The sequence below is a fragment of the Salvia hispanica genome, chromosome 2, assembly GCF_029641045.1.
Source record: "Salvia hispanica isolate PSC_SH4W2 chromosome 2, Shi_PSC_v1, whole genome shotgun sequence".
In the NCBI taxonomy this organism is placed as follows: Eukaryota; Viridiplantae; Streptophyta; class Magnoliopsida; order Lamiales; family Lamiaceae; genus Salvia; species Salvia hispanica.
In genome coordinates, this window is record NC_142693.1 from 21,129,983 (window position 1) to 21,156,084 (window position 26,102).

Sequence of the window (26,102 nt, forward strand, 5' to 3'; positions counted from 1 at the left end):
TTCAAATTTATATTTGTGATGTTAGAAAGATTTTATATTAATCTAAATCTACCAAAACCTTCCAAACCTGGTTTATCAAAAATGTCATATACTTTAATAAATATTTATTCAAATCCCAATCAATCAACTACATAGGAGTGAACATGAAGGTAATCCAGTGTCACATGTATCTTCCAATACTAAGATAAATAAAATCTAAAAACCTAATTATCTTACATGACAGAAACAAGACAATTTCAAGAAAGTGGAGCTGCAGATTGAATAAGCATGTTGAAGAAGAATCCTATAAAATCTAAACACAAGGAGCTCACAAGAATGAGGCCTCTCAACATATAGCAACCATTGCGTTTCCTTCGCACCAAATATCTTAGAAACCCGGCATTTATAGAAAACGTCACGTTGTGTAGTGACCGACTGCATCTACTACTAATTCGTAGTGTGCAACATCCTACACTTCCTATTCGGTCAGCATGCAAAAAAAGGGAGCAATATAATCAAACTGGACTTATCTGATATGCCAGTGCACGAATGGTCGGGGAAGCCTCAGGGCTTTTCTTGAGAAAGACTCGTTATCTCCTTTAGTAACCGACTAACAGAATTCCTGACATCTTCGGGCACGATCAACTTCTGGGGGACAGATTCCATGGCATACATGACGAGGACCTTCATCACACTATCCAAACATAACTTGGTCGAATGTTTCTTATTACTCTTATTTGAATGCTTGCACGACTCTTTCAGCGTGCATGCTTGGCAAACCTAAAGGCAGAACGAGGAAGAAAAACTAACAGAATTAACAAAGTTCAAGAGCAGTTAAGTTAAGCATGCTATAGCATAGAAACTTGCCTTGGGTTCGTCAATTTTGAAGAAAGCGCGAATATGTTTAGCATCATAAACAGTCTTCTGCCCGATAGACGGACACCCAAAAAGGGCTACCTTTTTTAAATCCCCAGCAGACAACCATCTGTGACAGTAATTAACAAGGACATAAGATTTCTGACAGAAAATATGAGTTTAAACAGATCCACTGCTTCAAATGAGTTGCTCAAATAATGTAGAACAGTCACATAAGGAGATTTTCTTCAGAGAAGGAGGCATTAAGACAATCATGATTGAAGATTTTCACGTCAGGACTCGATCACCAGTCGATATAAATCCAAGTAGCAACTTTCTTTAGTCGTTGATTTAAATGTTCATCAATCTCTCTCGCTTCTTCGAAATTGCAAATACATACAACCAATCGCAGCACTTAAGATACATAAACTAATTTTCTTTAGGTTCTCTTTTACTCTGCGTGCAAGTGATACGATCAAAAGTAAACACTGCATCTTAAACTTTGGCACCATACAACTAAATCATAACATCAAATTTCACTAAATATGACATATAACCACAGATCCTTCACATCAACACTGAAAATCTTGATACCTCTTGTAGTGTATTCCAACTTAAGGTAATCAAAAGCATAATCTTTAGTTTCTTAAAAGACCGACTACATCGTCAAAACCTTAGAAGAGCATTAAGGCATCGTAATATCCCTGAAATTCAGAAAAACAACACAAAAATCGAACTTGATAACCTCAAGATTACTGGATGCACCAAATAAGAGAACCAACATCATCATCATCATCATCATCATCATCATCAATATCCAATCTTTAATTCCATTTACAAAAAAATTCCATTGCTCAATCTCACACCATTTCAATTACTCCATTTACCAGCATTTTCAATTGATACTAAGCTGAACTGAACTAACTCATGAATTCATCAGATCAAACAGAGTAGCTTTATATGAAGCTCAAGATTTGAACTAATTACATACCTTGAAATATACTGATGATCTTCCCCAAACTTCACAGCAGCAAACTTCAGAAACTCCCGGGCGTAACTGACCTCGAAATCCATCGGATCAAACCTATCTCGGTTCATGAAATTTGCATCCTTCAAGTATCCTTTCGCATACAAATGCTCAGCAAACAATCTCATATCAGGAGAGAGCTCTCTGTGAACCATTGGATCCTCCATCCCAAACGCAGTTCGCTCAACCGGTTTCGGTTTCAATTTCGGTTTCGAATCCACCACGAATTTCAATTCTGATCTCGAATCCGCCACTGATTTCGAGTTCGACCTCTTTTTCGATTTCTTAAACAATGCCGATAACCTGAGCTTCTTCGTCTTCGGCGCGATTGCAGAATCAGATTTCCGCCCCTTTTCCTTCTCTTCATTAACAATTTCGAGATTCTCCGCCGTCCCGCACTTTTTCTCGTTCAAATCCCTAATTTCTTCCTCCAGCTTTCGCAGCTTTTCCGCCACAATTGTCTCCCCCGACTCCGCATTTTCGGCGGCAGCGCGATTGATGTCGGCACTTTCATTGCCGAAGAGGACTTTTCTGAAGAAACCGCTCAAGGGTTGAGCGAAACTGCGAGTCTGTTCATCGGCGGTTTGTGCGGATTGAGCCGAACGCGAGAATGGGCGGTGGGGAATTGAAGAGAAATGAGTAAATTTGGAAGGATTGGATGAAATGAAGGTGAGAGTATGATTTGTGACATGAAGAGTGCGGATGATTTTGAGCGAAATCATTGAGGAAATATAGCAGGAATTGGAGAATTTGCAGTGGAATGAAATTCTGGGTTTTGGGCCTTTTGGCGAAGAAGAAGAAGTGTTCTGGGGTTTTACACTATTTATATTTTTTTATTTAATTTTGTTTTGTTTTGTTAAAAGTAACAAAAATTTTAGATTAAAAAGTGTGAGCGCATTTGTATACCCTATAATTGAAAATAATTGGTTTTGTAATTTAAAAAATTGTATGAAAGGGTAATTATTGTTAGGAAAAAAAGTAATCGTATTTTATAAAAGGATTGTTTTAATAAATAAATAAATAAAGGGTAATTATTGTTAGGAAAAAATTGTATGAAAGGGTTTGAAAGTACGCAAACGAGTAGGCTTAGATCAAATAAATTTGAAGTAGTTTTAGATCAAATAATAATCACAAATTACAATTAAAAAAACAAGAATTGGTTGGTTCAGATAATTAAAAAAAAAAAAAAAAAGGAACTCCATTAATACGTTATTGATTTGTAACTTTACACCGTGCACATTATTCATTGTTTAAATTACTCCCTTACTCAACAATTAATTAAAATGAGTGGACTCGGATAAGGTAAAAATTGGTGAAAAAAAATTAGTGGAATATGGTTCTAGGTTTATACACTCTCAGATTGCTATTAAAATATTTCATTTTTTATTTTTCGTTTGTTAGCCTATAAATGTTTCATTTCATTTTTACTATATTTAGTAAATAGGACCATACATAAATACATTTTACAAACTAATTCCACTCATATTTTACAGTAATAAAACCAATATGCTCCATAAAAGTAGAATCCACATCTCACTAATTTTTTCTACTTTATTTTATAAAATCAAATAAATTCTTAAAACTCACGCCATGTGACATTTAATTATGGATTAATGGAGTATAATTTTTGTTAGAGTGAACTACATAAACGATACTTGATCTTTCACTTTCACACATAAAATGATACGTGATCTTTATTTTATACTCCCTCCGTCCCAAGATAAGTGACCACAAAATTTTCGACACGGGATTTAAGGAAATGAGGTTTTGTTAGTAAAATGAAAAGTGAATAAAGTAAGAGAGTTAATAAAGTAGAGAGAAAAAGTAAGAGAGAGAATACCAAAAAAGGAAATAGGTCACTTATCTTGGGACGTCTCAAAAAGGAATTTGAGTCACTTATCTTGGGACGGAGGGAGTATCGTTTTTGGTACCTCATGACAAAAATAACCCTAGGTACCAAATATGTGATTTTTTTGTTATGGAGTATATTTTTGGAAATTTCAATTAAATAGAACCGAATTTGTGATTTTTTTTCTTCCTTTCTTCTTTCTCTTTTTCTTCCTTAGTTTATTCTTCTTTCTTTTTTCATCATTGTCTTCTTTCTTTTTAGTATTTTATCTTCCTTTCTTCTTCTTTTTTTCTTCTTAGTTTATGTTTCCTCTTTTTTCTTTTCTCTTTTTTTTCTTTTTTCTTTTTAGTGTTTTATACATATATCTAATTGCATTCATAAGATAAATCAATAACAAAACGACTAATTAAATTAATTATTTAAAATAATTAAATTAATTGAGCATTTTTAATTAAATTATTTATACTTATTTTGGGGTCGAAACACCTAACTAAAAAATTCAACTCTTTATCATTATGAATACAATTAACAATTTTAAATTTTGTTTAAGACTATATTGATTAGTTATTAATTTAATATAAAATAATAGTTATTATTTATTAATTACTACTGATTTTTACTATTATAGTAATATATTATTATAATAATTAAATATAATTATCTATAATTATGATTAAATAATTTAAATAATATTAAAAAATAAATTAATTATTAATTTATAATATATTTAAATAATATTAAAAAATAAATTAATTATTAATTTATAATATCAAAATAATAATGATAATATTGATTAATAATAATAGTATAAAGAGTGAGGAGAATGAGAGAAGATATTAATATCACTTTTGGTACTACTAGTTTTATTAATACCCAAAATACCCTTTATGACACAAATGGAAAAATGAATTTATTTAGAGGGTATTTTGGGGTGAAAATTACATCGGGTACAAAAAATGTGATTTATAGATACCAAAAACACTATAAAATAAAGATCAGGTACCATTTATGTGCGTAAGTGAAAGATCAGGTAGTACCATTTATGTAGTTCACTCTTTTTGTTAATACTCCCTCCGTCCCAGAAAAATTGTCCTATTTTTCCATTTCCGTTCATCCCACAAAGTTTGTTCTATTTTATTTTTTGCCATTTTTTTTATAGTGGACCTCATATTCCACTAACTCATTTCTCTTACATTTTATTATAAAACTAATATATTAAAGTAGAACTCACATTCTACTCACTTTTTCAACTTACTTTTTTTCAACTTACTTTTCATTATATTTCTTAAAACTTGTGTCCAGTCAAAATAAGACAATCTTTATGGACGAAGAAAATACTATATTACTTCTTAATTTTAATACCATTTTTGTAGTTCACTCTTTTTGTTAATATATTACTCCTTAATTTTGTTAATAGAGAGATGTAACAAAATATATGATCCGTCACGTGCGATTGTGATCACGTGAGCTACATCACTCTATCTTTGTAACAGTAAGTACGAAATCTATCTTCCAAAAAGCCCTAAAAATTTCCCGAGTTGTGGCGGGAAATCAAAGACAGCTCCTTTGAGAGGGAAAACCGCAGCAAAAGCAGTTCCCTTCGTCTTCGAGATTTTCAGCTGGCGACGGCAAATTATCAGTTTAATCAGACGAAAAATGGCCGAAACCGCCACTCTCGGAATGCTGGAAGAGATTCGCTCCCTCGTCTCCGATAGGCTTCAAGTGGTAAACCCTCTATTTCTCAATTTATTTATTGAACGCTTGTGTTTTCGTTTTTTTTTTCGATTTTTCACTTTATCTGCTGAATTGTGGTCGAATAGTCTCTAGAAACTCACTCTAGATTTTTATTTTGGAGTGAATTGTGAATATTTAGTTTCATTCATTGAGAATCATCACAGAATCATCTTCCCCCTCTTTTTGTTCAGATTTCATACAAATGGCTAAGTCGGAATTTTTCGGTTTCCTCCAATGCTGCAAAGAGGTATATAGCAAGTTAATCGTGGCATCCTTTTTTGTTGTGTTGTTTTATTTGGTTTGATGTGGTGACATTTTGATGGATTTTTGGGATGTTAGATTGCTAGAGGAGTTCGTTGAACAGCATGGAGATGGATTAGCAGTGATTTACTCTTTGTCTGGCTGGCTGAAGAATAACCCTACAACCTACCATATAAGGCTTGTCCCCAGTCATATGCTTTCAGGTGATTCCACAGAGTGTTGTGTAAATCTGCAAGGCTACATCAGCATAAAACCTATAACGATCTCCATTTTACTATGCCTCGATGAAACCTATGATTTCTATGTTCACTTGCTTGTCACATATCGAGGCTTTACTTTTTGCTTTCTATGTAATTGGTCGATCCTTGTGGGTTTTATGGTCACTGCAGTGGTAACAGTTAAATCTGTATCTCTTATGTCAGCTGGTTCCAAACCAATAATGTTGATAGATTCATTTTAGTAGTCCTATGTCTGGTTGTTCACTTGATTGAGTCACATGTATAGGTTAGACCTGATTCAGAATTGATTACGTATCAATGATCTTGGAATATGCAATTCTGACCCTCAGGGTCCACTATGTAACGTGTATGTTATTGTTATCAATATTGAAATGCCAAGGTTTCATCTTCCTTCTGAATACTATGTTCATTTCAGTCAGTTTGGACGAATGCTCATAGTAGAAATAATACTAAATGCCACATTCGTTTCATGTGTAGATGCGAAGGAAAAGTTCGCTGGAAAATGTTCTGTTCAAGTATACAGTATACAGCCCTGCCTCCCTAAGGATCCAGCAATACTTTGGAATCACGAGTTTGTTCAGGCTGAAGATCTTTTTAAGCAGCCATTGACTGTTGATAATTGTTTGCGAGATAACAGGTTCCAAACATCTCTAGTTCTCTACTATGTACAATTAAAACCTTTTCTACAATGAAATAGGAATTCTGTTATCGCAAATATGTACAAATGTATCCTCATTTATAATGGTTACGCCTTACAAACAGAAAATTTAATGTCGGTAAAATTTACTGATAGGTTTTGCGGGGTTTCAAATTCATCTGTTACGAGAACAGTAGGAGGAACCCCTTCTATTCCTCAAGCTATAGCTGCTCCACAGTCTATTCAGAAGAAATTTATGAATGCTGGTTCAAATGCTGTGAAAACTGAAGGATATGTAAAGCCAGATCTAGCACAGGTATCAGAAAGAGATAAAGTTCCCCGGTCGCTCCCCAACAACAAAAAGGGCCAAAATGATCAAAAGTCTTCTGGCAGTGGAAGTTCATTAGCTAGCATGTGGGGTCGTGCATCAGCAGCACCTAAACCTGATGCTTGCTTGGTTCAAGCTGACAAAGCCAGACAAGGCTCTTCTGGTTAGCTCCTTTTACGTTATTCACTTGAACAGGAAAATGTTTAAAAACAGCCTGCAATACTTCTGTTTGCTGATTATTTCCAGCCTTTAAAATTTGTTGTTTTGCCTATACCAGTCAGTGCGGAAGCTCAAATTTGTGCTCGTGAATCAGCTGAACATGATATTAGTGATGACGATGACGACGGAAAAGCTTTCAGTGCAAGGAGAACCTCAAATGGTGAAGGCAGTAGAAAGAGAAAAGTTGTATTCAATTACTCCGATGAGGAAGATGAATATGAAAATGCCATAAATCTAGGGTCACCTGATCCCCCAAAGAAGTCTACTCTATACTCAAAAGAAAGTTTGAATGCTTTCACCACAGAGTGCAATTTAAGTTTCGGGGAGAAGGAAAATAAGCCAAAGGTCCAAGAAGAGAAAAAAAGTGATGTTAAAGCTAAGCCAAAGGTAAAAGAAGAGAAAGAAAGAGATGTAAAAGGTATGCCAAAGGTCAAAGAAGAGAAAGAAAGTCATGTAAAAGCTAACCAGCATTTGGGAGAAAAGGTTGCAACTGCTAGTGATGTGCCTAAAAGAAGAAAAGTGGTAAAGACACGAATTGATGAGCGTGGAAGAGAAGGTATTTCCACATCTTACACTGAATTTTATTCATTGTGTGGACTCATTTCAATACTATTGCACATGTACTATTTTTTTTCTTCTGATATTTCTTCTGGTTACAGTCACTGAAGTTGTTTGGGAGGGTGAGGAGCAAGATACAAAATCTAACAATAATTCTTCAGCCAAAATTGCTGGCAGTAATACAGTGAGCAATGCAACTAACAGGTACGGCTGTTCACTTGCTTGTTCATTTTACCATGTCTTTTATTTTTTTAACCATTTTATACGATATTTATTAAAACTGTCGATTACAAGGGGAGTCATTCATACATCTTATCACTCAGATTCTGCTGCCAGACACTGATACATCAATTTTAACTGTTTATGTAGTTTCAAACTTTCATTATGCTAGTAATATACAGTTTCTCTGTCCACATGATGTTATGATTATACTACGAGTATACATGTTCCTGTAAAAGAAAGATGAGCCATAAGCTGGCATCAATTTGTTTATTTTCTTGATTAATCTTCAAGGGGATTATCCGAGGCGTTTTCAACTAATTGATTTGCCATGGTGATTACGATTTAGGCCCCCGGTTGCTCGTAAGTCGCCAGCAGTAGGGAATGCTGCTCCAGCAAATCAACCCGGGAAAGCTGGAAATAAAAAGGCAGCAGCTAAGGATCCTAAGCAAGGGAATCTCTTCTCATTTTTCAAGAAGGTTTGAAGAAATGAAGGATTCAGAATCTAAGATAGAATGCTATTGCTTTTGTGAAATCCTCTTAATCATGTAAGTACAAGTTTAGATCTTTTATAGTACTAATTTTACCATTGCGGTAACAATTTCATTGAGTACAAGTACAAACTAATGTGAAATCGATTGAGTTACAGCCCCTTCCCACTTTATCATTGAATTCATCTACTTTCCCTTTTCAGAGCTATTGCTGTATTACAGCATCATTTATGCAAGAACTTGTATGGTAAAATAGAAATATGTAATTGTCAGCAAAGTTGTCGTTGGATAAATTTAGAAACCAAACAACATGATATAGCTATACACTCTATTTCTCATGGAAAATCTGCAGTATCTTGTTCCTATGATATGATTACAGTCAGCTATATCTGGGGTTAATGACAATGATGATTATGACTATTTTCTGGTGAGCTTTGCTTCTGTTATCAAGAATCACGTATCAAGTTCTTTGGTTCGCTCAATACATATGTAGGTAATTCATATCTTGCACCTGCAACAGTGCAAGTTCAAAATCAAGGTAATACTGAAATCACACACAGAGAGAAGATGTTGTGTTTGACTGTTTGTGTTACCTCTTTCGTCGAAACACACTGTCATATCAGGATTTTGCAGTATGATCCCTGCACTCTCTATGATCACTTGAGAAAGCTTCGGATCAGCTTCCGCTGCTGCTCTGAGTGCATCCCAGATTTCTGTAACAACGATATAGGGGTGAAAAGTGAAAACAGATACAACCGGAGAAAGGGTGGAGGCGTTGAAAGAAAGGACCCTACGGTACCTTTTCTACCACCATAGTGAGGTGCAGTATCCCAGAACTCTTCTCTCAGCTGAATCAGCTGACTTATGGTGATCGGCTGAGGATGCTTCCATGACCTCGGTTTCTTCACCTGTTTGACGCTTCCTGCCATGGGCAGCACCGGCATCATCAACGTGGTCGAAACTATGATGTAATACGTACCAAGATTCAGAGTCTCTCTTACCTTCTGCTTTCGCCTGTGAGGATCCGACACACCCCATTCTCCGCAAGTCTGCAGATGAAAACGGACTGTTTTTCGCCGTTCAAGACTAGGAGAGACGGCGTAGCTGTTGTTACTGAGTTGGGTTGGCGATGAGCCATCTACATCCAACGAGTTAGTATCTTTAAAGATATGAACAACTCAATGGGAAATACTGTCCACAAAAGCAAATATTTAAAAGTATAAAGAGCCTAGAAAGGAAAGAAAGAGAAAAAAAAGGCTTTGTGCAGTTGGCTGTCATCTTCCATTTCTCGTGATCACAGTTGCCAGTTTCGTGAGCTCAAGGGGCATGCACTGACTGAATCAAACTGGAAAAACCGATGCTTCGATAATTTTTCTATCACGTTCCTCGCGAATGTACAAGTTCGTATCCATCCAATTTCCGAAAAAATACCAATTCTTAAATTTTTGAGTCATTCCTTAGTGGTTGTAAATGACTAATTTTTTCAATCTTTCCGACCTTTGTTCCATTCAGTTAAAAAATTCTAGATCAGTTCGTTTTTTCGATTCGAATAGACCCAATTCATAGCCCTAATCGTGTGAAGACCATCCAATAAACACATGTCTACATAAAGGCCACACCTTTACATATATCAGCCAATTTTGGAAGTAAGAATTTCTGGCAACGACACCAAATGATTTCTGGCATTCAACTTGTACATACATATTAGATAACACTAAGGAAAAAGCATCAGCATCATGTGATTGTTACAAGATTTCTACCTGCCAAAGCAACTTAACATTAATAACAACACATTGCTCTCACATCATGTTCTAGAATGACATTTTCCGATTCAATCAAAACGATACGAATCACCCGAGTATTTCGCCCTGAAGTTGTAAGGATCGTACTTTGCGTTCTCGTACCGGGTGGGCTTGGCTTCCGCGGGCTTCGGCTCCATCACTGGCGCCGGTGGTGCTCCAAAAGCTGCGTCTCCTCCGCCTTTCTCTCTGTGGCGGTGCTTGCTTCGACTCTCCTTCTGGCTCTTGGACCTCACCTGTGCGTACTGAGGTGCCTCGCCCGATCCATAGAACTCGGCGTATTCTTGTCTTCTTGAAGACCGGTGCTTGGTTGATAGAGATGGATCCTTCATGCTGCTCGACCGAAGTTTAGGAGGTTTTGCCTCGGCTGGTCTCTCGCTGGGAACCTGTCTGGTTTCGGAAAGAGGAGCCGGGGTCCTCTGTTTGAGAGGTAGGGCCGGTTCAGCTTCGTCTTCGGGCATAACGAGAGAGTCTTTCAGTGGAGTAAGGCCTCTTCTTGGAATGTTGTTTAAGACACTCGAGGGAATGAACTGAGCAAGAATGCCGGTCAGAGCTACCACCGTGACTTTTGCAAGGTCCCAGACGAGCTGCACGAACGAGGGCCATCCAGCTTCGGGTTCTTCCTTGGCAGTGACGTCTACAGGAGTCGGTAGCTCTTTGCTTCCTAGTGGCTTGTTGAATTTGGGTTGGGGAAACTCTTTCTGCAGTTGTAAGTTAACGCAATACACACGAATGTTACATTTTCGTGTAATGAAATCGGGCCATAGATTAAGGGAACTGAGACAGACAACATACCATCTTGGAGAAAAGTGAGGAACCTAATCCTTGTTGAAGAAGGCATGAAATGTACCCAACGAGGATAGCACCGGCAACCATAAGAAGATCTGCAAGTAACGACAAGCCTATCGGATAAGTACAAGCTGAGCTTTTCGCGTAGAATAGCAAAATAGTGCAACATTATGCAGCCATCTATCATATGTGAAGCCGTCACAGCCTGATTGATACAGTTTCTTTAACTAATGCTAGCTCGTTCAGTTGTTCTTGGCTTGACGACCTAATTTTTTCGTGTTCTAAGACAGTATATATACCTGCAGGCGAAAAAGAGCTGTTTTCATAATCACAATCCTCTTTACTCAAGGAGATTTGGCGAAGTGCTGCATTTCCTCTGTCAACAACTAACAACGAACAGGTAGGCCTCACATAGACGACATCAAAATCATTTGAGAATTTAGCATCTTCACTAGGCCCGTCCCTGTATCCTGCAACATTTGATTTTCCTCCAGCAATAGTCGTCACACCTACAAATAACGATGCAACTTAAACGTTTGTCACACTCTCCAATTCTAGTAACAGGAGAAGTAAGATTAGCATTTCAGAAACCTGCTTCTCCAATCTTTCGAATGGCGAGATTTGAAGTATCTGCAACGTAAACGTTCCCTTTGTCGTCCATGGTAACCCCCTTGGGATGGCTGAAACGAGCATCGCTTGGTTTTCCATCCACATGACCAGTGCGTCCCTGAAACGAACCTGCAACCAATCTTGCCCTGCTATCTGCATCAATGACAAGATATACAACATCTTCAAACAACTGTTTGTTGCAACATAATCTATAACCGAAAGTTCTCCCTCCACACATTATCAAACACTACAACCAACACATATTACACAATTCACAACTTTCAAGACTCACAAGCCAAGAAAGAGGACACGTCTGATTGTTTCTAGTGAACACGGACATATAATCATATATGTAGAACTAAATACACTTCTGGAAGCTCATATGTAATCAAGAACTTTCATGAATGTCTCAATGCACAAAAGATGCCGTAAAATCCTCTAAAGAGGAAAGAAAAGGCTCACATTGGGATAGTGGAGGCGTGATCCGGACAATGTTGCTATTAATAGCATCCACGGCAAAGAGCTCGCCATCCTGGGAGACACGGATGGAGTAGGGCAGAACCCCGAGCTCGTTCCCCTCGACCACAGTCTCGACAAGATAGCCATCCTCAAACTGGAGCACATTGCCACCATCTGCAACAAAGCAAAGCTGAAGATTGCCACAACAAGCAGATATATATGACACTTCCACCACCAGTCCTTTATAGGCAGAATGGGATCCCACAAATTGCAATTTCACACACACATATCTAAATAAGCAAGTGATGTACCTGACTGGTGGGGTGCTTTCACATACACACACTCATATCCAAATTGCAATTTCACACACACACACACACACACACACATCTAAATAAACTAGCGATGTACTACTACCTGATTGGTGGGGTGATTTCACACACACACACATCCAAATTGCAATTTCACACACACATCCAAAATTGCAATTTCTCACACACATCCAAAATTGCAATTTCTCACACACACACACACATATCCAAATTGCAATTTCACACACACACATATCCAAATTGCAATTTCACGCACACACACACACAAATGGGCTTTACCTGATTGGTGGGGAGCTTTGGACGAGGACCTAGTCCATTTCACAAGGGATGACAAATGCTTTATCAACGGCCCTGATTTAAAGAAAAAGAACTCAAGCAATTACTTCCTCCAGCAAACAAGCACATACATTCAAGCAAAGAAGCTAAAACCCTATCAAAATTACTGAAAACAAATCTCAGCTGCTCCTCATTTCAGCTATTTCAGCAGCAAAAAAAAGTGTAATTGGGGGAAAACAATCAAGAAAACTTACCAGCAGGTGCAGCTTGAGCTTCAAACTTAGAGAAAAAGGCGAGTAGAGATAATAAAGCAAGGAAGAGGAGGACAGACCTCATGAAGATAAAAAGGGAGGGGGAAAGAAGCGATTTTGTGCGTGCCCACGCAGATCAGAAAAGGAGATGGAGTCGAGATTCCTCTGGGGAAAGATTTTGTGGTTTTTCACTTGAAAAAAAGTTGAAGATTTTAAGCCATGGAATCAAGCTCACTCATTACTGCTGCAACAGACACAAGCAGCTATTTCACCATGCTTTCTTTCTTCTTTTTTTTCCCTTTTTTCTTTTCTTTTTATGGGCTTTTTACGCTTGTTTTTTTTTCATAAAAATAATTTTAAAAAGTTTTTCGACGAATATGGAAATAGAATTTTCAATTGTTTTAATAGCAATGCCTGGAGGGAGTAATTTAATTACTACTCCATCCGTTCCATAATAATAAAAGCATTTTTTTTTGCACGAAGATTAAGAAAAATTATGTTAGATAAGTTAAGTAAAGAGAAAATAGAGTGAAAAATGAAAAAGGTAGAGAGATGGAGAGAGAAAAAAGTATAAGAAAGAGTAAAGTAGGTGTGGAAAAATGTGTTGACTTTTACTAAAAATAAAAATGATTCTATTACTATGGAAAGTACCAAAATGACAAAATGACTTTATTACTATGGAACGGATGAAGTATAATATAAAATCAGGGGTGTGATCAATTGCTAACTTTCTTAAGTTGCTAACTTGCTAACTCATCAATATTGTGTATTAAAAATGTCAATACGGTGACATTAAAATGTCAACACATAATTTTGTTGAACTTCAATATAATGTGTTGATATTATGTGTTGACATTTTAATGTTACCGTATTGACATTTTTAATACACAACATTGATGAGTTAGCAAAGTTAGCAATTTAAATAGTTAGCAATATAACGCACCCCTATAAAATCAATCCCAAATAATATGACATAAAAAGATATGTGGGAGTAACATGGGACCGGGGAGTATTATTTTGGATCAAAAATTTATCAGTTGCGCATTAAAACTTACGTTATTTTACAATTAATCCATTTTTTGGGAACGGAGAGGGGAGAATTTGAATATTGGTAACATTTATTATATATAGACGCGTTGTGCACACATAAATATATGCACGAGGATTCCAACCAATTGTTGTTGATAATTTCCTATACTACTAGATAGTCTATTAATTTTCTTTTTTTATCTAATTATAGATATTTTTTTGACAAAGACATTAAAACGAATTCAATATTTTTCTTAGGATAAGCTAATATTACAGTATATTAATTTGAATCTGATTTCAATTGGTTGATAATTTCCGATTATGCTGCAATATTAGCTTACCCTAAGAAAAATATTGAATTCATCTTTAATGTCTTTGCCAGAGAAATATCTATAACTAGATAAGAAAAGAAAATTAATAGACTATCTAGTATAGGAAATTATCGACAAGCAATTAGTTGGAATCCTCATGCATATATTTATGTGTGCACAACGCGTCAATATATAATAAATGTTACCAATATTCAAATTTTCCTCTCTCCGTCCCCCAAAAATGGCCTAATTATAAAATAACACCAGTGTTAATGCGCAACAGATAAAGTTTTCGGTCCAAAATAATACTCCCAAAGTCCCATGTTACTCCCACATTTCTTTTTAAGTCATAGTATATGGGATTGATTTTATATTATAGCAATTAAATTACTTCCTCCATCCAGATGCTTGGATTACTTTCATAAAAAAAAAATTATAGGAATTTGTTCGAGGAATATGCACTTTTTTTATTTGTTCTTATATGATAATCTATTAATCTTAGCTGTGCGCATAAAATCCCTCTTCTTGTATTGTTGTGTATATTATCCCATGTACAAGTTGAGATCAAATTATTCATAGTAGATGTTTAGTAGTAGTAGCTATTTAATTGATGCACATAAATTAAATGCAGTCAATAAGTCTCTAGTCGTTTATCCTATATAGATTCGTTAGCAAAAAGGCTTTAAGTGAATCTGCACAAATGAGATTTATGTCATAAATTTACAGCATTAAATTCCATTTATACCTATAAACACTTTGTAATGACATTAATTAGGACGTATGTGGTCAATGTCAATTGATTTTCATTTTATTAAACTGGATTACATAGATTTGTGTTGGGATTGAATTAAATAATTTTAAGAACTCTTGTTGTATGTTGTTAATACATGTTCATGTCAATTAATGAGTTATTATATGCATAATTTTTTTTATCTATATACTCCGTATAATTTAAATGGAAACTTAATTCGTGGAATCCTCATTTGCCAAGCAAATATAGAAAATAATTAAATAAAATTACCCAATTTTTAATTTTACGGTCCGTGTAAAAATCCGATTCATCCAATCCGGCAATGACTCGGATTTCTTATACACACGTGTCCCTATATTATTGGTTCAATGTGATCAACACTGCCACATCAGCAGTTTTTACGTCACAGTAATGAAGCTCTCCGACGATATAAATAAATGTAAAATCGGGTATTTCTGAGAATTAGATCCATCTCAGATTCCGACCATTCTTCACTGGTTTGTGAAATTCTTCCTCTGTCTTGCATTTCAGATTGTTCTTAGATCCGTTTTGTGATTTGAAATCATAGAATTTGTATGATTATGTGTTGATTTCTTCGGAATTTGATTTTTAGGTCGTGATTTTGTTGCACTGGATTTGTTTTCGTGTTTGATGCTCAGCTGAGTTTAGGAGTTAGCTAAGAAATTGAGGAGAAAATTGAATAATTGCTATTGTGAAACGAAGATCGGGCGGATATCATGCATTTGAATTGATTGATTGTTTTTATCTTTTTTATTTTTATTTTTTAAATTTCCTGGTGGATCGTCTCGGGTCTCATTGCTTTAATTTTGAATTTTGCAATGGTTGAATGTTAATTTTTGAACGATCACGATTTCCGAGTTAAGGTGTGAAATCTTCGTTATAAAATATCGGTTGATTTTTGATCGAGAAAGTATGTTTACTGTTATAGGGTTTAATCAGTTTAGAATGTGCAGATTGTTGGAAACTCTTGATAGAGAATTTTGAATTTATTTAGGGGATAAGTTTGGTTTCCAATCTTCCGAAATGTATGGTGTTCTTAGTCATACTATTACTGATGTGTTTCTCTCTATGTTGTGGCAGTTGCTGGAATAATTTAATCAACGAGAATGGGAGGTGGTTTTAGAGTGCTCCATCTGGTCCGGCCTTTCCTTTCGTTTCTACCGGAGGTTCAAAGTGCAGACAGGAAGGTTCCGTTCAGAGAGAAGGTTATATACACTGTCATATCTCTGTTCATTTTCCTCGTCTGCAGCCAGCTTCCTTTGTATGGCATACACTCTACAACTGGTGCAGATCCATTCTATTGGATGCGTGTCATTCTTGCCTCAAACAGAGGCACAGTGATGGAGCTTGGAATCACCCCAATTGTGACATCTGGACTGGTTATGCAACTCTTAGCGGGTTCAAAAATCATTGAAGTCGACAACAACGTGCGAGAGGACCGAGCCCTCCTGTAAGTTATTGAAAAAAGGCGTAATTTTTGTGTGTGCTTTTGATGATTTGGTATGATTGCAAATTGTGAAATTTATTTCCTTGCAGGGATATTTCTATACATGCAATCTGTGAAACTGGAATTGTACTTGAGCATTTTCTTATATTACTGTCAGCATGATTTTAGCAGTCGTTAATCTGATCTAATGGGGTCAAGTTATGAGATTAGGTTTCTTTAAGTTATTTTAACTCGTATCTTTTGCTTTTCAAGTTGCCTAAATGGATTATTCCAATTTAATTATATGTATTGCTTTATCCTCCAGTTCAATTTCTCTTCATCTTATTTTGCATGTGGCATGCTAATAATCACTGTCTCTGTCCTTGACCAGAAATGGAGCACAGAAGTTACTGGGCATCTTAATTGCGGTAGGTGAGGCTGTTGCATATGTTCTTTCTGGAATGTATGGCAGCGTGGGCCAACTTGGAGTTGGGAATGCAATCCTTATTATTCTGCAACTCTGCTTTGCGGGCATTATAGTTATTTGCCTGGATGAGCTTCTCCAGAAAGGATATGGACTTGGATCTGGTATTTCACTCTTCATTGCAACCAATATTTGGTAAGTGGTTATTATCCAGATATTTTCTATATTAGTACTACTTTCTGGACAAGAGTGATGGTATTTATCTATTAGAATCTTCTTTATTTTACAGTGAAAACATCATTTGGAAAGCATTTAGCCCAACTACTATCAACAGTGGGCGTGGAGCTGAATTTGAAGGTGCTGTCATTGCTTTGTTCCATTTGTTGATAACTCGGACCGACAAGGTTCGTGCTTTGCGAGAGGCATTCTACCGGCAGAACCTTCCCAATGTCACAAACTTGCTGGCCACTGTCCTGGTCTTCCTTATTGTCATTTACTTCCAAGGGTTCCGTGTCGTTTTGCCAGTGAGGTCAAAGAATGCTCGGGGGCAACAGGGTTCTTATCCTATTAAGCTATTCTACACTTCGAATATGCCCATTATTTTGCAGTCTGCCCTTGTATCCAACCTCTACTTCATTTCCCAGGTAACAAGCTATTTTTCGTTGAATTATTGGTTGGGATGCCATTTTCTCTCAAATACAGCTGGTAACAAATGTTTGCTTTTCATTTTTGCAGTTGCTGTATAGGAAATACAGTGGAAATTTCCTTGTAAACCTTCTGGGAAAGTGGAAGGAATCTGAATACTCTGGTCAATCTGTTCCTGTTGGGGGTCTTGCTTATTATATAACTGCCCCATCAAGGTAAGTGCTAGTATTATTTACGATTCGTTGCTTATCTACGTATCTAAATTGATTTGCATTCTTTGATCTCTCCAATTGGCTGGTTTTGCAGCATGGCAGATATATTGGCCAATCCTTTTCATGGATTGTTTTACATCGTATTTATGCTGTCAGCTTGTGCTTTATTTTCAAAAACGTGGATTGAGGTCTCGGGATCCTCAGCCAAGGATGTGGCAAAGCAGCTGAAGGTATCCTCGTTACTTCATAAGGGTCTATATTCGTGTTAGATTACACATGCTACATTACAAAACACTCTTTGGATGTCCATTGTTTCGCTTTTAAGTTGATTTGTTTGCATACATTTGGCATAAAACAAGCATGATGCTGAAATCGTGATAGCGACTTGCAAGTTTTTTCACCATTTGGAAAGCTTATTTCTCATAAGATAGATTCATTTCCAACCAACTGTGAGTATACACGAATCTAATTCCGTCTTTTTCACATCTAGGAACAACAAATGGTGATGCCCGGGCATAGAGAGTCGAATCTGCAGAAGGAGCTAAACCGTTACATTCCCACTGCTGCTGCATTTGGCGGGATATGCATTGGTGCGCTGACAGTCTTGGCAGATCTCATGGGCGCAATTGGTTCCGGCACAGGAATTTTGCTGGCAGTTACCATTATATACCAGTATTTCGAGACGTTCGAGAAGGAGAAGGCCAGCGAACTTGGTTTCTTCGGTTTCTGATGACATTCCACTGAGCTAGCTAGTTACTTGACTGAAACTTTTCAATTTTGGTTAGCTGAGGAATGTAAAGAACAAAAATCCCTGTTCACACCTTGGAGAATTCTAATGGAGATTTAGTTGAGCTTTTGCTTGTTCATTTTAGTACTCCTACTTGATTTATTGGCCTTTGCTTGTTTGTTTAATCCAAAGATGATCAACTTCTAACAGAAAACATAGCAATGATGGAGAATTTTTGTTGTTTCCTCAAATTAAGGTTTTTAATTTACCAATTCTGGTTGAAGCATATATTTCGGGATGCTTGAAGGTCGATATATCAATACCGATTTGATTCGAACTCTCTTATTGAACTACTTATTCAAGTATTTTAATTCGTCGTATCATAATTTTAACAATTTTTTCAATAATTGTACGGACTCAGATTTGGCAAAAATTAAGTTTGGTATGATAGTATCGCCTAGTCGAATCCATATCTTTAATTTAAAATATGGTTTGATACGTCTAGTCAATCACATTTTTAAGTTTTACAATTTGCGTGCCAATTACAAATTAAAATAAATAGGATACTTTGCGTTAAGTTGATCAAATGAGTAGGTTTGAGTTTTATTTTTTTAATTTAAGAGGATCAACTATATGCGTGATGACTCGAACCTCCAACCTATTAGTTAGAGGAAAAACGTCTTACCAACTGAGTTGCGTTTCATTATCTAAATAGGTTCGAGTTTGCCCTGGCATAGTCTTTAAAATTTATGGTACTACTATTTGCCTATACAAAGACATTTAGAAAAATACTCCATTAAAATTGTTATTAGTAATTAATTACATATTTTACATATCTAAAGTAAGAGAGAAACAAAATTCGGAAAAACCCTAAAACCCCTCATCGCCTCTCTCAGAGCAACGAATCGCCCAGCTCAATCGTTTGGTAAACTCATTTTCTTAAATTTGGAATCAGATCTCTTTTACATCCATTAATGCGTATATTGAGCTTTGATCGATCTTTTCAGCGCTATTGTATCACACACAATTGAATTGTATGAACAGTAAAATCGGACCCTAAATTTTGAATTAGCTCGGCCACTTTTTAGGGCTCACAATTTATATTCACCAATTCTGTGTTAATTTGCATCCACTCAATCAAATCGACAAATGCTGGCTTGCACGCATTCATTGAAGTTGATTAGCTCAAACATTCTTCCACTGTTGATATGAGTGCTATCTTTGTCTTGGAGTTCATTGTATAGCTAAATTCTTGTTTTCTCTTGGTAGGCTATGGCTGATTTGTATTTCGATGAGGTAATCGAAGTGGTCAATACTGATAGCCGAGTAGTGTATGACAAAGGTAAACAAAGAAGATGGTAAAACTATGTTTTATGGATTCATTTACTAAACTTCAAACTACGATGATTATGAAACAGAAAAAAAAATTGGTTGGATTGAGCTTGATTGGCTTTGCTGATGATTTCTGCAGTTTCTAGGATAAATGCAAGGAGTGAAGAAAACGATTTTTTTGTGGAATTGGATGTGCACTCTGAGCTGTATCCCATGCTTCCTACTGAGAAACACAGGATGCTGATTTCGAACTCTCTGATTATCAACGGTTCAGTACGTGTCCTTTTCTTTGTCTCTGCAAGAATTGCCATTTTGAGGATATCTAGAAATAGGATTTTACGTCGTGTCAATGCTTGCTACTCATGTTATAATCGAGTGCAATCAGTGTTCTTGAATATCGAAATATTGCAATGATCACTTTCCTTTGTAGTAAAGGGATAAACTTGTTTAGTAGTGCGTTTGGAGAGTGTTAGAAGCTTGGGTCTATCGAGGATTACATGTGACTAGCAAGTCTTATTAATGGGATATGAATCGCGCAAAATTAGGTCCAATGATGCGTGCTATCGAAGTCCTAGAGCTTCCGAAGTTCAAGTGAAAACCCTCTAAAAGTTGTTATCCTTTGATTGCAGGGGGAGTCGAAATCACTGGCGGACAAATTCGAGTATGTGATGCACGGTCTTTTGTATAAGATGGCTGATGCAAAGAGTGAAGGGGATGCTGATGTTAAAGTGTACGTATAGCTGTTGTTACCCCTAGAACGTGAAGTTAGCAATTTTGTTTGGAGATGAGCTATACTTGTTTGAATAAATTGTTGCATGACTGCTTGCTGTTATCTTGATTTCCGACATTAAATATCGGCCCTCATTCATTTTCGACAGGGAGGTGTATATTTCGTTTGGAGGACTTCAGTTGATGCTGAGAGGCGATCCTCTGAAGATGCACAAGTTCAAGGTTGATCAAAAGTTGTTTCTTCTCTTGAGGAAGAACTGATAACTTTGGGTGTAAAAATGCAAAAAAACGACAAGCTATGAGACTGTGGAATGATCTGGCCCGTTGCTAACCCTAATTGAACTATTGAAAGACTCTTTCTTTCCCTATCTTCAGTTTTCCTTATTTATCTTCAGTTTTCTTGCTGGCTCCACTCATCATTCTCGTAACGAAATGTTGAGCTATGCCCCTTTGGGGATGATCGTCCACTGGTAGAGTGAGTATTCTTGTGATCGGATGCTCTTAGCTCGGATCCACCAACTATTGCACATGAAAAGGGTGGGTTTGCCTAGTGCTGCACATCTCGAATGGTGACAACGGATTACCCTAGCCCGATCTAAGCCTAATGAGCTTTCCTCGACCCTTAACTCTAAACACTTTTCCTCAAAATCGGGCTGCATTTGGTTAGCTGCACGAAAACTTACCAGCTGAAAATTAGAAAGTCTGGCCGAGCCTGAGCTGAGCCCATGAGGTTTCAAGTGTTAAATTTTAAGGTGGGCCGTGGGCCCAATCGGACCCAGCCTTATGGCCCACTGTGCTAGAGCAGGCACATTAGTCTAGCCCCATGGGCCAGGCCAGGTCTACCAAAATGAGGAAAGATTTGGGTTGAAAAAAAAAATACTATACTTAACAAAATATCAGCCCATCTACGCCTCAGCCCTCAGACCATTTATTTTATTTTACTTTAATAAATTAGTTTTTAATATTTTAATTATCAATTTCTATCTTGTCGTATGTAGTCAATACTGACAAACTTGGCTTAAAGCCAAAGATTAGTTGAAAACCCCAACAACAAAAATCCAATGGAAAAAGGTCATTGTGTTCCTATTTATATAAAAAAAAACCCTCAAAATTGAGAATAGAATAAATAAAATTAAAGATATTTTTGGAATGACGGTAGAAATTAAATTGATGTCTTACAGTGAGTGCTACTATTAAATTGATCTTTGGATGTGGCGTGGTTGTTCAAGATTTTGAATGGACAGTGGTAGCGTGATGTGTGGTCAGTTGGGAAGTTTAGTTGAACTAACTATGGCCATAGTCCTAAACTTGAGGGAGATGTGGAGTTGGATCAAAAGTAAGGGATAAATAAAAATAGAATTCGAGATGGATGTTCAATCGGTAGTACTCGCTATGACAAGTGTACCATAAGATGAACGTCTTTGAAATAGTAGTGGAGATTATGGTCAACTTTTGAAAGATATCTCTAGATTCTACTGAAGTTTTTAAATTTTATTCCTCCTTTTACTCGTTATGTAATCCCATTGGATTTGTTTAAATAAAATGTTATTGGAGTATAAATTAAATAAAATTAAATTAAACATTATTCCCTCCGTCCCAAGATAAGTGACCTACTTCTTTTGGGCACGAGATTTAAGGAATGATATTTAAATAAGTTAAAGTGGAGAGAGTAAGTATGAGAGAGGGAAAAGTAGATGAGAGAAGAGAAAATAAAGTAGAAGGATAATAAAGTAAGAGAGATAACTTTTTGCTAAAAATGAAAATAAGTCATTTATAGTGGGACACTCCAAAAAGGAATGATGGAGGGAGTATTAAAAACTTGAGCAGCTGCAGTCTACTAGACTTGGCCCATTCCCACCGTTCTGTCCAAAAGCCGCGTTTATCAGACAGAGCACGATTTGACCAATTTAACCTCACGACTGCAAGCACGACTCCCAATGCAAAAGGACAAAACCGTCCAAAAAGTCTCCAAAATAAGGAATTTGTCCCCACTCTATCGTTATAATGTTTCTACTTTCCAATGCTTTCTTTTGTCAGTCCAGTCCAGCCTTCTCCCCTCGTCACTCTTAACTCTTCCTTTTCAGAGCAACAACCAATACTCACCCATTTTCTTTGCAGGTGCATATCTTTATCTCCACAAACTTCTCCATGTCTTCGCTTTCTTTCATTGCAATGGTTTTTTTTCATTGCTTAACAATATAACTCTTTTAAAGACTGGATTTTGTTGGGGTTCCTGCTTTCTTCTGAGCTTCTAATAACATATTCTGCTTAAAGATTCTACCTTTATCTCATTCTCTTTCCATACATACAAATACACACACTACACGCTCACGTGCGTTTATATTTCTACATGTATGTCTTTTCTTTTGACATTTTCCAGGTTTCTTGATCTCAGGGGTTGAGCAGCTTGTTTTCTTCTAGTGTTCCACGCTTCCTCAATAGAAAAATCCCAAATCCACAGCTTCTTTCGGTTAAAGATTTCTGGGGAGTCGAGATTAAGCTTTGGGTGTTGGTAAAAATCCAATCTTTATCCATTTTTTTTCTTGCTTTACTTACCTTTGTACTGTTGTGGTGATTTTTTTGTCTGTGGAGCAATTGGGATGTGTTGTCACGTGAGTGCCACGTGATCACCTGGTGTAATTGTTTGTTTTGAATTTTAATCACGTGAGTGAAAGAGTGTAGGGTCCAGATTAAAATCTGCAGGGATGAGAGCTACTTTTAGGACTGTGGTTGTGTTTTTATCCGTTGGTTGATGTGTGTGGGGTGTTGGATTTTTTCAAAACTTGTTGGAAGGTTATGATTAATTTTGGTTAATTATGTCCCTTTCTGTATAGTGATTGCTAGGAATTCTTGTTAGCTGACGTGGCGGTAGCTAGTCTCCGAATCACCCGGTTTGCTAGGGTGAACCGGGGAGTAGTGAGCCGGGGATGGCTCTTTCTGTTTTTGGTGAGACAATCATATTTATTTGGTCCCAAATGGTTGTTACCTAGACTGTTAGGTGGATTGGATGTCTTGCATTTGTATTGGTAGATTTGTGTACTGAAAGATGTATTTTGATGGAGACAAATGAGGGATCAAGATTTATCGGCTCGTTACACTAGCCCTCTCGTTCTCAATCTAAGATGCATATTCGACACGATGTGAACACTTTATCGCTGATAAGTCTGTTTTCGGTCTCTTGTGTCAACCAGTAGTTGTCACTGATTAAACACCGAAAGATGTATTTTGTTGCATCTATGTTAGATTTTTATTTAAGGTGATGGTGATTAATGAGGGATCAAGATTTATCGGCTCGTTACACTCGCCCTTTCGTTTTCAATCTAAGATGCATATATACGACATGATGCTAACGCTTTATTGCCCGAGAATGCCTAATTCGAGCCTTTTTGTCTTCACATTCCCTTGTAAATTTCTGTCTCCATCACATACTAAACATGTTCTTCCTCAATATTTTATTCAAGATTTGGTTCACATTTCTATTTCTTGCTGTCTTTCAAAGACAATTTTGAAGAAATCATTTGAGGGTCAAACATTGTATGCTGTAGTAGAATATTATGACTAATAGTTCTACCTAACTTTTCAATTTGGTTGTCTATTCCCACAATCATGCTTTTGTCAGTACTAATTTACAGAACTTTGTCTAGTTTTGTGTCCCCTTTTCTTGATTTTTCAAAGTTGTTTATTAAACATTCTCACTATGGCTAATTCTTGTGGTTGATTTGCTCTCCTTATTATTGTTCTTCATCTTCATCTTTGACGCATTTTTTGTTCAGATGGATTCAGTGGAACGCTCGCCGAGAAAGAGTAGATTGGCCCGGGCCATCGCCAAGGTCTTGCACGTTCGTGCAGTCACGGGAGTAGCTCCAGACGATGGCGGTATTCGGAAGGCAAAGTCTCGTGACAAGGCAGAGAAAGATGGTTTCGAGGCTCAGACGTTTAGAGACAGAGACGAGGAGGAGCTTCGCCACGATGGCCGGATGGTCCAAGAAGCCTTTCTCTCAAAACTATTTGCTTCAGTGTCTGCTGTTAAAGCTGCGTACGCGGAGATGCAGTTCGCGCAATCTCCTCCCGACGCGGATGGAATCCAAGCGGCCGACGAGATGGTCATATCCGAGCTCAAGCGTCTGTCCGAGTTGAAGCAGGCTTACTTGAAGAAACAGCTGAACGAGGCGTCTCCAGGAACGACGTTGCTCTTATCCGAGATTCGAGAGCAGAGGAGTACGCTGAAAATGTACGAGGTCACGGCCAAGAAGCTCGATTCTCTGCTCAAACACCGAGACTCGGAGACCGCCTCTCTAAAAAAGAAGCTCTCAGAAGCTAATAAGGCTAACAAGCTGCTCGAGACGAGGCTGAGCTCGAGCGGGCAATTTTTCTCTCCCGAGACGAGGGTCGGAAACTTCGTATCGTCCCACCGGGAGACGTTGAAATCTATCCGAGCCTTCGTGCGGCTTCTGATCACAGAGATGGTATCTGCTGGCTGGGATTTGGATGCAGCGGCCGAGGTGATCGAGCCAGACGCTCGTTTCCGTAACCCTAGCCATAAGTGTTTTGCATTCGAGTCCTTCGTGTGCGAAAAAATGTTCGATGGATTCAACCGCCCTAATTCTTCGTTCGCAGCATTCTGTCGCGCGAAGTATTTGAGGCTCGTGCACCCGAAGATGGAAGCGTCTCTCTTCGGCAGCTTGGACCAAAGGGATAGCGTGGAATCCGGTGGGCTCCCGGATACGCCCTTCTTCGCAGCATTCAGCGAGATGGCGAAGCGCGTGTGGCTATTGCATCGCCTGGCTCTATCCTCCGAGCCGGAGATCTCTGCCTTCCAAGTAAGGAAGGGGAGCCGGTTCTCGGAGGTGTACATGGAGAGCTTGAGCGACGATGCCATGTTGCTTCCGGAGCCTCTCGTGGCGCTGAGCGTCGCGCCGGGGTTCAGGATTGGCAAGAGTGTCGTTCAGTGCCAAGTTTATCTGTGCTGATCTTGTTCTTGGATGAGGTCTTAGGCTTGGTTTTAGGTTAGTTTTTTTTTTTTTTTTTTGGTTTAAAGGAATATGTGTTTGTTAGAGCTTCCAATTTTGCTAGTAGGATGGTAAGTGTATATTGTAATTGTAGTGTACTTGTATGCATTTTTATGTGCCATATAATAGGTACATCTATTTGATGGGCTAATCCGAAATTATACAAAAATTAACATCCGTAAATAATGTTAATATCCTATGTCCCAATAATAATGTCCTAAATTCATTTTTGCTACGTCACGTAAAAATTACTACCTCAATATGTGATTTAATTTTTTTTTTAGTAGCTGAACCTAAAACTATCAAATCATTACATATAGTACTACATATTAGTATAAAACTAATATTCTTGTACTATAAATTTAAATTCATATTCTACTAGCTCTTTCTATATATTTTCTTAAAATTAAACAATTTTTAAATGACGGATGGAAAGAGTATTTTACAAGTGAGTTTTTGTAATTTGTAGCTATTTTAATTTAGTCACAAAATTAAAAATAGAGTACGGCGCTTCATGACAATTACTATTGGCTTATGTAGCCCAAAATGGACACAAAATTTGAACTGGGCCCAAA

General features: G+C 37.2%; 7 protein-coding genes across 11 annotated transcripts; 4 read left to right on the plus strand and 3 right to left on the minus strand.

Annotated features, from left to right (window-relative positions):
- Positions 1 to 89: 89 nt before the first annotated feature.
- Positions 90 to 2,643, minus strand: LOC125199757 (craniofacial development protein). Its single transcript, XM_048099880.2, has 3 exons — positions 1,826 to 2,643; positions 847 to 964; positions 90 to 759 (listed from the first exon to the last, which is right to left on the minus strand). Exons 1-3 carry the CDS (start codon positions 2,581 to 2,583, stop codon positions 544 to 546), a joined length of 1,092 nt encoding a protein of 363 aa, XP_047955837.1. The 5' UTR covers positions 2,584 to 2,643; the 3' UTR covers positions 90 to 543.
- A 2,563-nt stretch (positions 2,644 to 5,206) lies between these two features.
- LOC125201604 (uncharacterized) lies at positions 5,207 to 8,553 on the plus strand. Its single transcript, XM_048099782.2, has 8 exons — positions 5,207 to 5,435; positions 5,636 to 5,691; positions 5,784 to 5,908; positions 6,422 to 6,581; positions 6,738 to 7,072; positions 7,187 to 7,684; positions 7,788 to 7,890; positions 8,255 to 8,553. The coding sequence occupies exons 1-8, from the start codon at positions 5,367 to 5,369 to the stop codon at positions 8,388 to 8,390; spliced, it is 1,482 nt and encodes a 493-aa protein (XP_047955739.1). The 5' UTR covers positions 5,207 to 5,366; the 3' UTR covers positions 8,391 to 8,553.
- A 109-nt stretch (positions 8,554 to 8,662) lies between these two features.
- On the minus strand, positions 8,663 to 9,658 carry LOC125201729 (uncharacterized). Its single transcript, XM_048099974.2, has 4 exons — positions 9,398 to 9,658; positions 9,196 to 9,318; positions 8,990 to 9,109; positions 8,663 to 8,907 (listed from the first exon to the last, which is right to left on the minus strand). The coding sequence occupies exons 1-4, from the start codon at positions 9,432 to 9,434 to the stop codon at positions 8,843 to 8,845; spliced, it is 345 nt and encodes a 114-aa protein (XP_047955931.1). The 5' UTR covers positions 9,435 to 9,658; the 3' UTR covers positions 8,663 to 8,842.
- A 391-nt stretch (positions 9,659 to 10,049) lies between these two features.
- On the minus strand, positions 10,050 to 13,201 carry LOC125201610 (NHL domain-containing protein). Its single transcript, XM_048099795.2, has 7 exons — positions 12,915 to 13,201; positions 12,664 to 12,735; positions 12,056 to 12,226; positions 11,576 to 11,746; positions 11,284 to 11,493; positions 10,991 to 11,079; positions 10,050 to 10,896 (listed from the first exon to the last, which is right to left on the minus strand). Exons 1-7 carry the CDS (start codon positions 12,994 to 12,996, stop codon positions 10,228 to 10,230), a joined length of 1,464 nt encoding a protein of 487 aa, XP_047955752.1. The 5' UTR covers positions 12,997 to 13,201; the 3' UTR covers positions 10,050 to 10,227.
- A 2,176-nt stretch (positions 13,202 to 15,377) lies between these two features.
- Positions 15,378 to 18,596, plus strand: LOC125201621 (uncharacterized). The gene is made up of 7 exons (XM_048099813.2): positions 15,378 to 15,499; positions 16,104 to 16,473; positions 16,841 to 17,068; positions 17,163 to 17,517; positions 17,609 to 17,733; positions 17,825 to 17,960; positions 18,221 to 18,596. Exons 2-7 carry the CDS (start codon positions 16,130 to 16,132, stop codon positions 18,458 to 18,460), a joined length of 1,428 nt encoding a protein of 475 aa, XP_047955770.1. The 5' UTR covers positions 15,378 to 15,499; positions 16,104 to 16,129; the 3' UTR covers positions 18,461 to 18,596.
- Positions 18,597 to 19,265: 669 nt separating this feature from the next.
- On the plus strand, positions 19,266 to 20,886 carry LOC125201721 (DNA-directed RNA polymerases II, IV and V subunit 8B-like). The gene is made up of 5 exons (XM_048099952.2): positions 19,266 to 19,382; positions 19,727 to 19,799; positions 19,929 to 20,062; positions 20,419 to 20,519; positions 20,668 to 20,886. The coding sequence occupies exons 2-5, from the start codon at positions 19,730 to 19,732 to the stop codon at positions 20,777 to 20,779; spliced, it is 417 nt and encodes a 138-aa protein (XP_047955909.1). The 5' UTR covers positions 19,266 to 19,382; positions 19,727 to 19,729; the 3' UTR covers positions 20,780 to 20,886.
- A 1,603-nt stretch (positions 20,887 to 22,489) lies between these two features.
- LOC125201640 (protein GRAVITROPIC IN THE LIGHT 1-like) lies at positions 22,490 to 25,713 on the plus strand. Of its 5 annotated transcripts, none has more exons than XM_048099837.2 (3): positions 22,490 to 22,636; positions 22,914 to 23,030; positions 24,292 to 25,713. In XM_048099837.2, exon 3 carries the CDS (start codon positions 24,292 to 24,294, stop codon positions 25,486 to 25,488), a length of 1,197 nt encoding a protein of 398 aa, XP_047955794.1. In that variant the 5' UTR covers positions 22,490 to 22,636; positions 22,914 to 23,030; the 3' UTR covers positions 25,489 to 25,713. The 5 variants fall into 5 exon arrangements, with proteins under 5 accessions (XP_047955794.1, XP_088920032.1, XP_088920033.1 ...); XM_089063906.1 differs by having other exon boundaries at positions 22,553 to 22,636; positions 22,899 to 23,030; XM_089063907.1 differs by lacking the exons at positions 22,490 to 22,636; positions 22,914 to 23,030 and adding an exon at positions 23,052 to 23,464.
- Positions 25,714 to 26,102: the final 389 nt, after the last annotated feature.

Bases quoted from the DNA above. Each gene is read 5' to 3' on its own strand.
- LOC125199757 (XM_048099880.2), bottom strand. From the start codon at position 2,583: ATGATTTCGCTCAAAATCATCCGCACTCTTCATGTCACAAATCATACT. The intron at 965-1,825 runs GTATGTAATTAG...TTACTGTCACAG, and splicing joins GATCATCAGTATATTTCAAG to ATGGTTGTCTGCTGGGGATT. The intron at 760-846 runs GCAAGTTTCTAT...TTCTGCCTTTAG, and splicing joins TCAAAATTGACGAACCCAAG to GTTTGCCAAGCATGCACGCT.
- LOC125201604 (XM_048099782.2), top strand. From the start codon at position 5,367: ATGGCCGAAACCGCCACTCTCGGAATGCTGGAAGAGATTCGCTCCCTC. The intron at 5,436-5,635 runs GTAAACCCTCTA...CTTTTTGTTCAG, and splicing joins TCTCCGATAGGCTTCAAGTG to ATTTCATACAAATGGCTAAG. The intron at 7,891-8,254 runs GTACGGCTGTTC...ATTACGATTTAG, and splicing joins GTGAGCAATGCAACTAACAG to GCCCCCGGTTGCTCGTAAGT.
- LOC125201729 (XM_048099974.2), bottom strand. From the start codon at position 9,434: ATGGGGTGTGTCGGATCCTCACAGGCGAAAGCAGAAG. The intron at 9,110-9,195 runs GTACCGTAGGGT...TCGTTGTTACAG, and splicing joins TCACTATGGTGGTAGAAAAG to AAATCTGGGATGCACTCAGA. The intron at 8,908-8,989 runs GTAACACAAACA...GCACTGTTGCAG, and splicing joins AGTGTGTTTCGACGAAAGAG to GTGCAAGATATGAATTACCT.
- LOC125201610 (XM_048099795.2), bottom strand. From the start codon at position 12,996: ATGAGGTCTGTCCTCCTCTTCCTTGCTTTATTATCTCTACTCGCCTTT. The intron at 11,747-12,055 runs GTGAGCCTTTTC...TCATTGATGCAG, and splicing joins CACGCCTCCACTATCCCAAT to ATAGCAGGGCAAGATTGGTT. The intron at 11,080-11,283 runs GTATATATACTG...CGTTACTTGCAG, and splicing joins CAGCTCTTTTTCGCCTGCAG to ATCTTCTTATGGTTGCCGGT.
- LOC125201621 (XM_048099813.2), top strand. From the start codon at position 16,130: ATGGGAGGTGGTTTTAGAGTGCTCCATCTGGTCCGGCCTTTCCTTTCG. The intron at 17,069-17,162 runs GTAAGTGGTTAT...TTTATTTTACAG, and splicing joins TTCATTGCAACCAATATTTG to TGAAAACATCATTTGGAAAG. The intron at 17,518-17,608 runs GTAACAAGCTAT...TCATTTTTGCAG, and splicing joins ACCTCTACTTCATTTCCCAG to TTGCTGTATAGGAAATACAG.
- LOC125201721 (XM_048099952.2), top strand. From the start codon at position 19,730: ATGGCTGATTTGTATTTCGATGAGGTAATCGAAGTGGTCAATACTGAT. The intron at 19,800-19,928 runs GTAAACAAAGAA...TGATTTCTGCAG, and splicing joins CCGAGTAGTGTATGACAAAG to TTTCTAGGATAAATGCAAGG. The intron at 20,520-20,667 runs GTACGTATAGCT...CATTTTCGACAG, and splicing joins GGGGATGCTGATGTTAAAGT to GGAGGTGTATATTTCGTTTG.
- LOC125201640 (XM_048099837.2), top strand. From the start codon at position 24,292: ATGGATTCAGTGGAACGCTCGCCGAGAAAGAGTAGATTGGCCCGGGCC.